This window comes from Mytilus trossulus, chromosome 3, assembly GCF_036588685.1.
Source record: "Mytilus trossulus isolate FHL-02 chromosome 3, PNRI_Mtr1.1.1.hap1, whole genome shotgun sequence".
Classification (NCBI taxonomy): Eukaryota; Metazoa; Mollusca; class Bivalvia; order Mytilida; family Mytilidae; genus Mytilus; species Mytilus trossulus.
In genome coordinates this window covers 22,945,235-22,957,579 of record NC_086375.1, presented here as the reverse complement: position 1 = coordinate 22,957,579, position 12,345 = coordinate 22,945,235, and the positions used below count along the sequence as shown (strand labels likewise).

Below are 12,345 nucleotides of genomic sequence, written 5' to 3'. Positions count from 1 at the left end.
GTGCTCGACTGATAATTAATATTGTATACAAGTGTATGTGTGAACCTCCTTACTGCAGCATAGGAATTTTCTCTCTGTATTTTAGGCAAATTCACAAGTTTAAGTAGTTTTGATCTAAATCCAAAAATTCTCCCTGCAACAACAAAACATTATGTAATATGAATATGTTTATTAGTGGTAGAGTTCTGTGAGGACAACATTTATACATATGTTTCGTAGCAAGGGGTTTAGCTAAGCTTAGACACATTTCATATTTCCAGAGGTGATTATGAAGTGGATATGATACTAAAAGGAGAAACATATAGTCTCTTTTTAGAAAGTAAATGGGAAAGCTGAAAAACATTGATAAATGCAAATTCTAGAGAAGCCCATCAATTTCAAGTTTTATATATGGAATGTTCTCTGAACTCAGTCTGAAGTCCCACAGCCTGGGCAAATCCTAAAAGAGAATTTGATAGCCAAATAATTTCAGATTAATGCCAGTAGTTGTTTTCTTATTACACACTATTAGGTCAAGTTTGTTGGTCAATATTGCTATTGAATTTAGTTTAAACATATTTATTTATAGTGGATTGGGAAACAAGTTTTGCAACTTATATAAATCCCTTTCCACTTTGCGAGTGCTGCCTTGTAGCGGCATAAGCCTACTCTTTTTCGAAATCTACAAGGGTGTCTTTAACGTGCAAGAGATATGGCTCTCTCTTAACAAGGGTCAGCCATTTATCGTCCCCTTGGACTATCATCTTTTCCTCAAGACCATTCTCCCAAATGGTGTCATGGGAGAGCCAAAAATTGAGTTCCTGAAATTTTCATCGCGAATGGGAATCGAACCAGGAACCTTTGTGTTAGTAGTCTGATGCACTACACCACAGCTCTCTATTTTATCTGCTATTGAGGGTTTTCATTGTCGTTCGTCCATGATGTTTCCTATATTGTTAGTCATTCATACACCAATAAATATAAAGTTGTAAAAAAACTATAAATCAAGGCTGAAATATAAAAGTTAAGAAATATTCAATTTTGAGAACTTTGTTAAATCATATCAATGAAGTCAGCCATATGTCTAAACCTTTTTTTTAATTTCTTGATTCCATCAATTTTCTCTAAACTCCGACCTCAAAACAAACATTTAAAGTGAACTAATGACAATTGATGATTTCCTTTTTACTTTTTTAAACTTTTTTTAGAACTTTAATGTATTTTTAAAATATAACTGTCAGAACAGACAGAACTGAACCAAAAAACAAGAAACCCTAACACCTGTAGTTAATTTGGCAAATTATCTTACTGTCAGGATTGTCATAGAAATGATGTTTGTAGGTTTCCAAAGATAAATGTATGAAATTAATTTCTTTGGCGTAGAGATGAAAAACGTGTTGAATTTTAGAGTAAATGAAGTGAATTCTTTTGTAATATTAATATTGATTTATTTTCGGAACATGATGCTGAAAAATTGTAATTCATCTTCTTAATGTCATATCTGACAATAGTAAGTAAGATTTAAGAAGTACAATATTTCCCTTAAAGTTTCAGCATCAATATATTTTTTTTATGATATACTTGTCCTACCAGTGCATAACTATTTGAAACTCAATTTGCAACTACCAATAGTTTTTGATTGTCAGTAATATGAAAATAACACTTTATTAATTTAAAGAGTCTGGAGCGCTCCTCAGGATATCATTTTCACTGGAAACATCCAAAACCAGATATTTTTTATTAATCCAATTGATATGTAAAAACATTAAAGAATATCCAAATCAACAATTTGGGTGGGAGATGTAACCATAGCTTCTTAATTTCTAATGTTATAAATCATACAGAGGTTTTCAACTGGGCCCTAAATATCCAGTACTAGTAGAAGCCATATGACTGAAACAACTTTATTTATACATCTTCTGAAAATTTATTTTAAGAGGACAGACTTATTTTCCCTGAATCTACTTTAAGCCACAGATATTTTAAAAAGTCTTTCAATATTAACTAAAATTCACAGTATTAGAGCTCCATGTGTGTATTTTCTTCAAGTTTGTACCAATTCATATCTGATTTCTAAACCTATGATCTCATAGTAGATAAAAAGGGACAAATGAGTTCTAAGTCTCCTACTGAAAGAACCACTTTTCATACTGCAAGTGCTATTTATTTAGTACCTTGTAATCTAGTTATGTACTTGCAATCCATTAAGGACTTGTGAAGATGTACAAGAAGTAAAAGTGCTAAGTAGACAAGAATATGGGATAATACTCAGAGCCAGACAAACTAATGGGGAGATAGACAAGTAAAAAACTTGACGACATTAATAGTGAGAAGGGTAATCCAGTTAGATGACAGATGAAATAAAATCAACAGTATGATCAATTGTTGTTTGATTAACCTCCAGTGGCAAATATCTCATGCATATTCATATACCTTGGATAGCCAAAAAATAAGAGATAATGATTAACTATTGTTTGCTTAATCTCCAGTGGCAAATAGTTCATGTACTCATATACCTTTGTTTTAACCAAATAAGACTGAAAAAAGATATTTCAAATTATATGGAAAAAGAAAATGATTAATCAAATAAAATTGAGTATGATTGATTGGCCTTTTTATACTTAACCTCCAGTGGCAAATATCTCATGCATATACATGTACTTATAGTATATATTAGACAATATGACAGAAATTATCCAATAAAAGAGAACTTTTTCAAAGTAAATGAAAAATAAAATGATCAATAAAATAGATCAGGTGAATGATTGCTTATAGTTTGTTTAATCTCCAGTGGCAAATATTTCATGCATATTCATATATTATTCTATAGAACTAGACAATATGACAAAAAAAAGAAGATTGTTTTCTCTTTCAAAACAAATGGGATAATATTGATACAGATTATTTATTCATGACGAAAAATCCATACATGCACCAACAAACCCCAAGGCAAAAGAAAAGAGTTTTTATTACTGTTCTATATTTGCATATATAGTTCATATACTAAAATCAAATGTTACTCTGAACAGTTCCTCAAGGTATCTTTCTATTTAATCATCCTGACACCATTAACTACTTGGCACAAAGAGACCATAATGGAAATTTAAAGCTGGCTTAAATGGAATACATTTATTTTAACCTATCCTTTGTATGTTTTATGCTTATTTAATTTGAATAATAAAAAACTTTCCTCGATAAATAAATTGACAATAATTTAAATGGTCTTAAAGATAAATATATACATAACGTGAAAACCATGTATGTTTATCCAACAAGTTTGACTTAGGAAATAAATTCTTTCAATACATGGTCTTACGCAAACAGTAGTAATGGGTGGGGTAGACAGTTACGGATACATAATACACGTTTCTATACATGTAATTCAAAGATATGAATGGAACACTCTTGAATGTGTGTGAAAATAGAAGTATGTGTAAATAGTATTTCGTTCATTTTAATTGTTCTGCCCAAACTTTGTGGACGATTAGTCTTGAAGCTAGCATTCATACAGCTTCTTAACTGTATGGGTTTGGGTTCGTGTTGAACTCTTAAAACTTTTATTCAGAACATTTGGTTTGAACAAATAGTGTTTCCAAAGTACCAGTTATCAGGCAATGTTTTTTAAGAGACTATGTACCATCAGTGTTACACAGTAAATATAAAGAAGTCAAAATAAGTATATCCTGTCATAAGAAGTTCCATTTTTCTAATAGATTTATTGAAAAACCCCAAAAGAAGAAAATAATACTAAGAAAAGGACTGATAGCAATTTCAACATTCACCAAAGAAGATAGTGGCTTACTGGTGTATACCAAAATTGAAACAGCAAACCAACAACCTGAAAAACCAAAAGACATCTGGTGGTTGACTGTCAGTCTTTCTAATAGACAGTGGTCTATAAAAAATTTCAAGCTCTAAATCATTCCAAGTCTAGACAGAAAGGTAATAAATCTAACAAAGATTATCAAAGATCTTCGATCAACACAGAATTCCAAAAAAGAACAAACACCAACGAGGCTCCTAACTTGGATCTGAGACACTGGAACATGTAACTCTTACAATACATTATTATATCAGATACCCTAATACCACCCTCCTTTATACAATATGTACTTGTACCAAAGTCTATTTTTCCTGTTTAATTTTGACCATTTAACTTACTAAACAACCACAAATTTATTTAAGTTTCCAATCTCCTGACTTTAAAAGTACCTTGTAATCTAAATAAAATAGGAATTTTGATCCTAAAACTGATACGATCTCTATCCATTTATGAATGAAATAATTTATTTGATACAAGTTACTACTTGAAAATGATTTGTGTCCAAATGAATTCTGATATCAGAACAAAAAATAAATGTATACCTTACTCAAATAACTGAATTTAGTTTATACAAATATATCCATTGTATATCTCTTATTTCAGGACAGAAAGTATATAAAAGCTCATTTTCCAACTTGAATATTGAAAGATCTTTTTTAAAAAGACAAATTTATGTGGAACATATACTAAGCTGATTCATTCTACGATAAAGTTTACACAAAGTAACTTAATATTTTTTCACAGTAGGATATTACTTATGTCATTAAACTTTACATCTAATTTAAATTTTTCTACCATAAATACATGTAGTTATAACGTTTCTTTGATGATAAAAAACGTGTCAAATATAACAATATTGGTTCTTGACCTGAAGCTATACAATTATCATTTCTACTTCCACATGTTACAGAAGGTAAATTCAAAAATAAACATGTTTAATTTAAAACCAATATCTCAGGTCTCTGACTACATGATAATAACCTGGAACTATAGAAGAAGAAAATCAATATAATAAATTCCTTAGCATACTTACATTTAATTTTTGACTTTTTTATTCCTTCGAACAGTTATTTATCTTATTTATCCTCCCAATATCTTTTTTAACAATATTAACGGTTTAAATAGCACATGTGGTCGAACAGGTTTCCATCACAAACATAACATTACATTCACAAAATCAGTCAGGTCATATGATCATTTAAAGGGGAATAACTCTAATTTATCTTCACATTAACTGAGAGAAAGTGTTAATAATGGCACAGGCAATCTTTTGGATAAATATCAAACGAACATTCCAACAATGTGTTGATCCTAATAACAAACCATATAATGGCATATTGATCATCAAATCTGTGGAATTTATTGTCAGTTTATTGACACATTAAGTTTTGATTTCTAAACACTCCCAATTCAGTATTATCATCTGAAATTAGATCTATGAAATTTGTGTGTTGATATGAATTTTAGTTGGGTTTTTTTAAAGACTAGAAATGTACAAGAACTTCAAAATACGGTGTAACTTGTCTATTCTGAAACACTGGGGGACCAGAAAAAAAAGTCAGATTAAGCATGGGTCTCTACTCTAAATATTCTTTTCTGCAAGGATAGGTATATATTGGGACCATAAAATGTGTCTGTTATTAAAGCAGGATGGTTTTTTTTGTAGTTTTTGAGAACAGTGTTCCAAAATATTTGTTGGATGAACAAAGTGATAAATAAATGAAATGATAAACTGATTGCAATATAGCCCCACTAGAGGGAGAAAAATATATGCTAAAGTGGATGTCAGAAAGGTAGGATAAGGTAACCAGAATAAAGATACCACCAATCCACCATAACAAAATATAGTGATTTCAATATCTAGCAATGAAATCACCGTGAAATTACCAGTGGCAAGAACTTATATATTTATTGTCTGTGGTGTAACTTTCATATTTATTCATTTTCATTCAATTTTTCATTATTTCTTCTTATTGCAATTCCCATCTGTATTATATTGTATAGAATGTACCACAAGATCTTACCTGGACAACTATATCACACTCCTCCCTCCCCATGAACAGCATGGTCTTGGGTAGGAGGTACCTCTGACCACATTCATCCACCAGACCCCAGTCATCTGTACTTGTTTCTGGGTCCTGTAAAACAAGAATAGTAAATGTTTGATTTAAAACTTAAGTTTGATTTCTGATTTTAATATTTTAAATTAAAACAACCAGGTATTTTTTAGAGTCCACAGTTAATGTATTAAACTTGTCAAAACTTTGAATGTTTGTCCTTAGATATTCCTAAATAAAATTTATTTAAATAAACTGACCAGTACAAACAAAAATATTCAACAAGACACTTGTCATAGATTGTATGTAAGCTTAAGATATTTGGCTCTAAAATTTGCCAAGGTGACTTAGTCTAAGCTAAATACCCATCATTCTTAATCTTCACATTAAAATTTTCGAGGATTACTTATAATTTAATTATACATCTGACTCCTTTTAGAAAATTGTCAAGGTGACTTGGTCTAAGCAAATTACACATGGCCATCTTTCTTAATATTCACACTTAAAATTTCAAGGATTACTTTTAAATTTAATTATATATGTGACTCCCATTTGAGATGGATTGTCCTCCCCCTTCAGGAGTAACCTATATTTATATACCTATATGTTGAAAGCTTAACCACATATCAAGTAAACTTTACAATATTTTAACACCATACAAATCCAATTATGCATAAATTGATGGCATGAAAATGTCCTTTATGATCATATATAAATGTACAGGATAAGCCTGCTTTTGGTCGTATGCTTAAATATCATTATTATTAACTGATGCATGTGATGTACTTGAATATTTACATGAAAACCTTTTAAAAAGAGATTGCAACAGAGACTAGACATGAGTATTTCCTGTCTAGAATTTTAATTTTTTATCTTAGCATTAGCAAAACCTTAAAATTTGAATTTTTAAGATTGTCGTGACCATACACGGTCATGAATGAAAAGAAATCATCAGAAACTGACAAAAACTATCTATTTTTGTGTCATCCTTCATTGAACAACTTTGATCTGCAGGCCTCTAATATTATGTCATAGCAATTTACCTACCAGTAGTAATATTTATAATATTTATAAGATTTCAAGGATACCCTTATCTTGTCATCAAATAATTGCTCCTCCCAATAAAATTAATACACAGTTATGAATAATCAATATGCAAATGTATATCTGTCTGAAACTTACACATTTTGGCTGTTAAGGGCAAAACCTAATCTTAATGCACCCTCAGCTACAGCAGGGCATAAAAAGAAAATGTAAGGATTTCAGACTATAAGACAGCAACCCAATTCCAATGACACACAAGGCAAACAAAGAAAAAAAATTTGGATATCTATTTAGTTTTAAAATGATTAATTGAAACAAGGAGATATTCCTGCTAAGGATAAACCGAAATTGATGTTTTCATAATTGTTTTTTTAAAGACATAAATAATTAAGCCATACAGAGTAATTCTAACAATATGTTTTCATCGACCATTGGTTAAAATGACAATCCTGAACTCTAGTCTTCCATAGCTTTATTAGAACCTAATAGAATATTGATTGGAAGCTGGAATTTTCAGAATCATAACTATTTATTGCTAAGGAGTGGTTATAATTTTATGCATTGCTGCATTTCCAGAATGGTACTATCCTAGCTATCCACCAAAGTATAGTACTAAATGGTATTATCACTGTTAAATAAGTCCCATGAATCATATTAGACTCTATAAGTTCATATTAGTATGCCATTTGTATTCATTTAACAATGAACTGCCTATCTTTAACAGTATGGAATCAATATTTTGTTTTAATGCAAGTAAATGAAGAGTTCTTAAAAAATATCATATAAAAACTATATATTGATTTTTGAAGCTAGTCACTTGTAATGTTTGCTATCTAAGAGCTTCAAATGACATCTAAAATGTTTCAGTAAATTATTTATGTTTTCTGATTTGACTGTAAAAGGCAAAGCTGCCACAGTCAATACAATCAAGCTTGTGGGATTCAAATCAAACTTTGGGAGGGATAAGTCCTTAAAAATAGTACTAGCCTGTCACATGTTGGTGTGTTGGTAGCTGTGTTTTGCTATACTTTAGTGTATCTAATCCTTACAAGAATTTTTGGTGGTTGATGACAAATGTTTAGTAGTCTGATAAATTTATTGACACCTTGTCTGGATTCTAAACTATTTAAAGCTTTATATATGGTTAAGACAATGGGCCATTCTTGAAACAATGTTTTATGGACTTGTTGCATTTACTTTCTAGGTTGCTGTCTAACATACTTAATATCCATCTTTATCATTTTTTGCTTGGGTCATCAGTTTAGAGTAAGTTGTTTATAGTGAATTAAAATCTTTTTGTAACTGATCCAGGATATAGTGTTACAATGTATAATGTATGTGTTTTAAATTTCAATAAAAACTAAAACTGTTTTTAAATGTATGCTACTACTAGCTGAGTCAGCATAAAACTAAAAATAATTTTGTGGAAATTGTTAGTTTTTAAAGACTGCCTGTTGAATGTTCAAGAAAACAATTCAGGTCAACTAACTCCCCAACAGAATAGTTAATTTAACAAGAATGAGTCCATAGAATACAGATGCCCCACTCACACTATCATTTTCAATGTTCAGTGGACTGTCACTTTAGGATCAAAACACTAATTTGGCATTAAAATTAGAATGATCATATGTTCAAAGTTTCACATTGATTGGACTTTGACTTCATCAAAAACTACCTTGACCGAAAACTTTAACCTGAAGTAGGACAGACAGACGAAAGCACAGACACACATAGATTTCGAAAAAGATCAGACGAATGCCCCTACACGGCAGCACTCACACCTGCAAAGTGGAACAGGATTAATATAAGTTGCAATAACTTGTTTCCCAATCCACTATGTATAAACAAATATGTTTAAACTAATTTACAGACACACAGACCAGAAAAAACTTAAAGCCACTAAGTGGGGAATAAAAAGAAAAAAATCTTAGGTCACTCAATCAGTTCAAGCGGTTCAAGTGGCTCTTTTGAATCAGTATCAATTTGCCAATCTATAAATGCTTGGTTCAACAGAAATATGTGCCACTAAAGCCACAATGCTTTATAAATCTATGTGAACTGAAGTGCCATGGCATCCCACATGTTTTATAAACCAATAGGAACTAAAGTGCCACTGCTACCCCCATGTTTTATAAACCAACAGGAACTGAAGTGCCACTGCTACCACCATTTTTTATAAACCAACAGGAACTGAAGTTCCACTGCAGACATCACGTTTTATAAACCAGATAACACTGCAAGCATCATTTTCTAAGCTTTTATTCCAGACAAGACCTCCCCCATCCCCTTGTCAATATCATGAATATGTTGTGACTTTCACCAGTAGTCCTTTGTTCTTATTTATATTTGTGCTATATGGCATGCCAATATAGACTATTATAATTGTCCAACCTTATACTATTTCTTATAAAGATGAAATGAAGGTAGAAAAATAAAATAAATAGAAAATAACTGATTTTATTTTCGATAGTCTTATAACATGAAACATGTGACGTACTTCTGACAACTTGCACATGTTTCTTCAAATCAATAAAATAAATCAAAATACAGAAAGAAAATATTTATCCTCACCTCTGAAGAAAATTCGGAATCTCCACCAAAATAAATCCTGGTCAACAGTTTGAATTGTAAATGACCATGTATGGCAAAAATATTGGAATGGCTATTTGTATGTTTAAAATTCATTGTTTTTCATCATTATTTTTTCCAAAAATGACTGTCCTATAAATCATGTCACTTATGGTATATTTAGTATATAATAAAAGTCTTTTTCAGTATCTTTCCAAACTGACCACATATTTGTTGACAAGATGATCTATATCGATATTATCCTGAGAATTCATTGAGGGATGTATCGTTGAACGGACAGGTAGAAACTGCCATATACCTGAAGCCAATAACTAACGAGAGATTACCTGTACAGCTGTTTGTTAGATGTAAACAGCTTGCACCAATGACTCAGTATTGATGTAAATGTTGTCGTTTTTTACCTTTATTTTTAATTATGTAACGAATTTTAATAAAGGTACAATTGTTAAAACACCAATCCTCACGTTCCCTAACAGCTTAATATTACAAATGTACTGGTGAACTTCTTTTTCGCATCTCCCTTGGCAATTTATAGACTGGGCCCCCCAGATCTGTTAATGATTTATAACAAACTGCTGATTTAATAAAAACAATAGTCCCTTGGCACATTATCACAGAAAAGTGGACCAAACTGTATCAATACACACAATCTGAATAATCCATTTAAGTCAAGAACAAACCGCCCCTCCTATTAATAGTAATTCCTATAAACCTGCTATATCTTATTTATTCAAATTCACATTTTCTCACAGAAATATTCAAAAGTATGAATTATTGCCAATGGCCTTTATATTTTTGAGAAAAAAATTCTTTAAACACTATTTCAATTCTAGAACTTGATATCTAGTTACAGTAATTGTAACATTTTATTTACTTGGTCCAATTTTTAGCCTTTATTAAACTGTGGGACCTATTTGTCTTCTGAATTTGTACAAGGTTGCCTTTTACAATATGAATTACCTATACAAATCCTTGATATTGCAAATGACTTTTATATAGATTTTTTTATGTGTTATTAAAATCCAATTTTTAAAATTGACTTTTTTTATCCAATAGATGCAAGCTGATTAGTAGCATAAATATACATTTGATCAAATCTAACAAAACCCTTTCAAGATCTTATGCATTTAAAATTCGGATCTTCAGCTTTCAAAAGAATACAGCATTGTTTCAATAATAGAATATACAATAAGAAGATTTTAAAATTCAATACATGATGATATTTAACCTACAGCAAACTTGAAACTTCAAGAGTTCCTTAAATTTCAATTACTTTAGACCCAATGCCATACAACAGAGCTAGATCATTCATGTAATTTCTTGCAGCATGTAACAACAGTTATTACATGCAAATGTAAAAATATTTGTAATCAGTTTCTACCAGATGTTCAAATTGTGTAATAAAGGCATGTCACATCACATTCAATAAATATTACAGCTAGACATCTGCATATACCATTACCACAAAAAAAAAATACTTCAGGGGACATAACTCTAATCTCAAAGAATTATAACATTACAATCATTCATAAAAATCTTTTTTCCCAGGTATCTTTTGGTTTCAAGTACCAAATGAAGGTAATAACCACACATTTGCAATCTTGCAAACCACATCAAATCTAAACCATCTAAAATCTTGCGCACATTGTCATTTTTAATGACATAAATCTTCAACAGGTACATGATGTACATACATGCATATATATACATGTACTAAAGGTCATGAAAGAAGTTTTTAATATTTTTTTTCTTTGCATCCTACCTTTTCCTCACTGATGAGTTCTGTAGATAAATCTGAAGACAAGTAATTCCCTGATTTGTACTTAAATCCATATTTTTTCTGAAGTTTGGAAATGAGCATATGAGCTTTAGATAATGCTTTATCCATATTATAAATCCCACACATTTCTTCACATTAATTCAGATTAATGTACATTAGTTAGGTGTTAATGGATTAGATCCACTGAATAAACTATCAGATGTCTTTATAATTTGTACAGAAGCTTTATACTAACACCGAAACTTGATAAGTCAAATGAATATATATATAGGTATATACATTAGAGGACACTGATTATAATATCACATATACAAGACGAAATTCTAAACGAAAATTGTCTGTATATTCATATATATACAAAAGTCCTTGATTTTGCAAATAGTTTTTGAAATTTGATTATTTTAATCTACGAAGAAAGAATAACTGCCAAATTGCCAATTAATTAAATTCACATAAACAATAGAAAAGAAACTTCTCACAGGTGGCTGTTTAAAAAATGCACAATTTATATTCCATGAAATAATCCTTTCGGTTTTTTTTCTTCAAATCCAGTAAATAAAATCCTGCTGCTGCATACATGTATAAAGATAATCAACTTCACTGTCCAAAACTAACAGTAGGATAATAGTAATCTGATGAACACCTTAATTAATCAAAACACTGTTGTTATTGTCATGGTCTGAGGGCGGGCTCTTCACCCCGTGGCAAAATCACTGATAGTATTATCATTCGACTTGTATAAAATTTCACTTCGTAATACTCTACCAGATTTAAGGTAAGTAGTATACAATCCTTTACGATTGGCACCGATTTTAAATTTATGGAATTTCAATTAAAGAGATAAAGGTCATCATTTAAATTTGTATTATGATAATGAGTTTGAAATGAAACGTACAATCACTTTCCGTCATCTAACAACTCTTAGATACAACAAAAAAGTAAACTTAGGCATAGGTGAAATTAAATTATATCATAATTCGCTTTTCATTTCTATTCTTGTCTGGACACAAACAGACTTTCTGACATGAAGTATTTGAACAAAATAATTAAGTAAATATAAGGTCATTATTTAA

At 30.4% G+C, this 12,345-nt stretch overlaps 1 protein-coding gene across 7 annotated transcripts in view; it reads right to left on the bottom strand.

Annotated features, from left to right (window-relative positions):
- LOC134710604 (centrosomal protein of 170 kDa protein B-like) overlaps nt 1-12,345 on the bottom strand; it is a 65,630-nt gene that overhangs the window by 45,840 nt on the left and 7,445 nt on the right. For 2 of the 7 annotated variants that reach the window (XM_063570984.1, XM_063570985.1), the window contains exons 1-2: nt 11,255-11,395; nt 5,827-5,940 (exon numbers count right to left, since the gene is read on the bottom strand). In XM_063570984.1, coding sequence (XP_063427054.1) covers nt 5,827-5,940; nt 11,255-11,380 — 240 coding nt within the window. In that variant the 5' untranslated portion in view covers nt 11,381-11,395. Of the gene's footprint in view, nt 1-4,835; nt 4,946-5,826; nt 5,941-9,474; nt 9,790-11,254; nt 11,430-12,345 lie in introns of those variants that run through there. The other 5 variants (XM_063570979.1, XM_063570980.1, XM_063570981.1 and 2 more) reach the window with 5 other exon arrangements.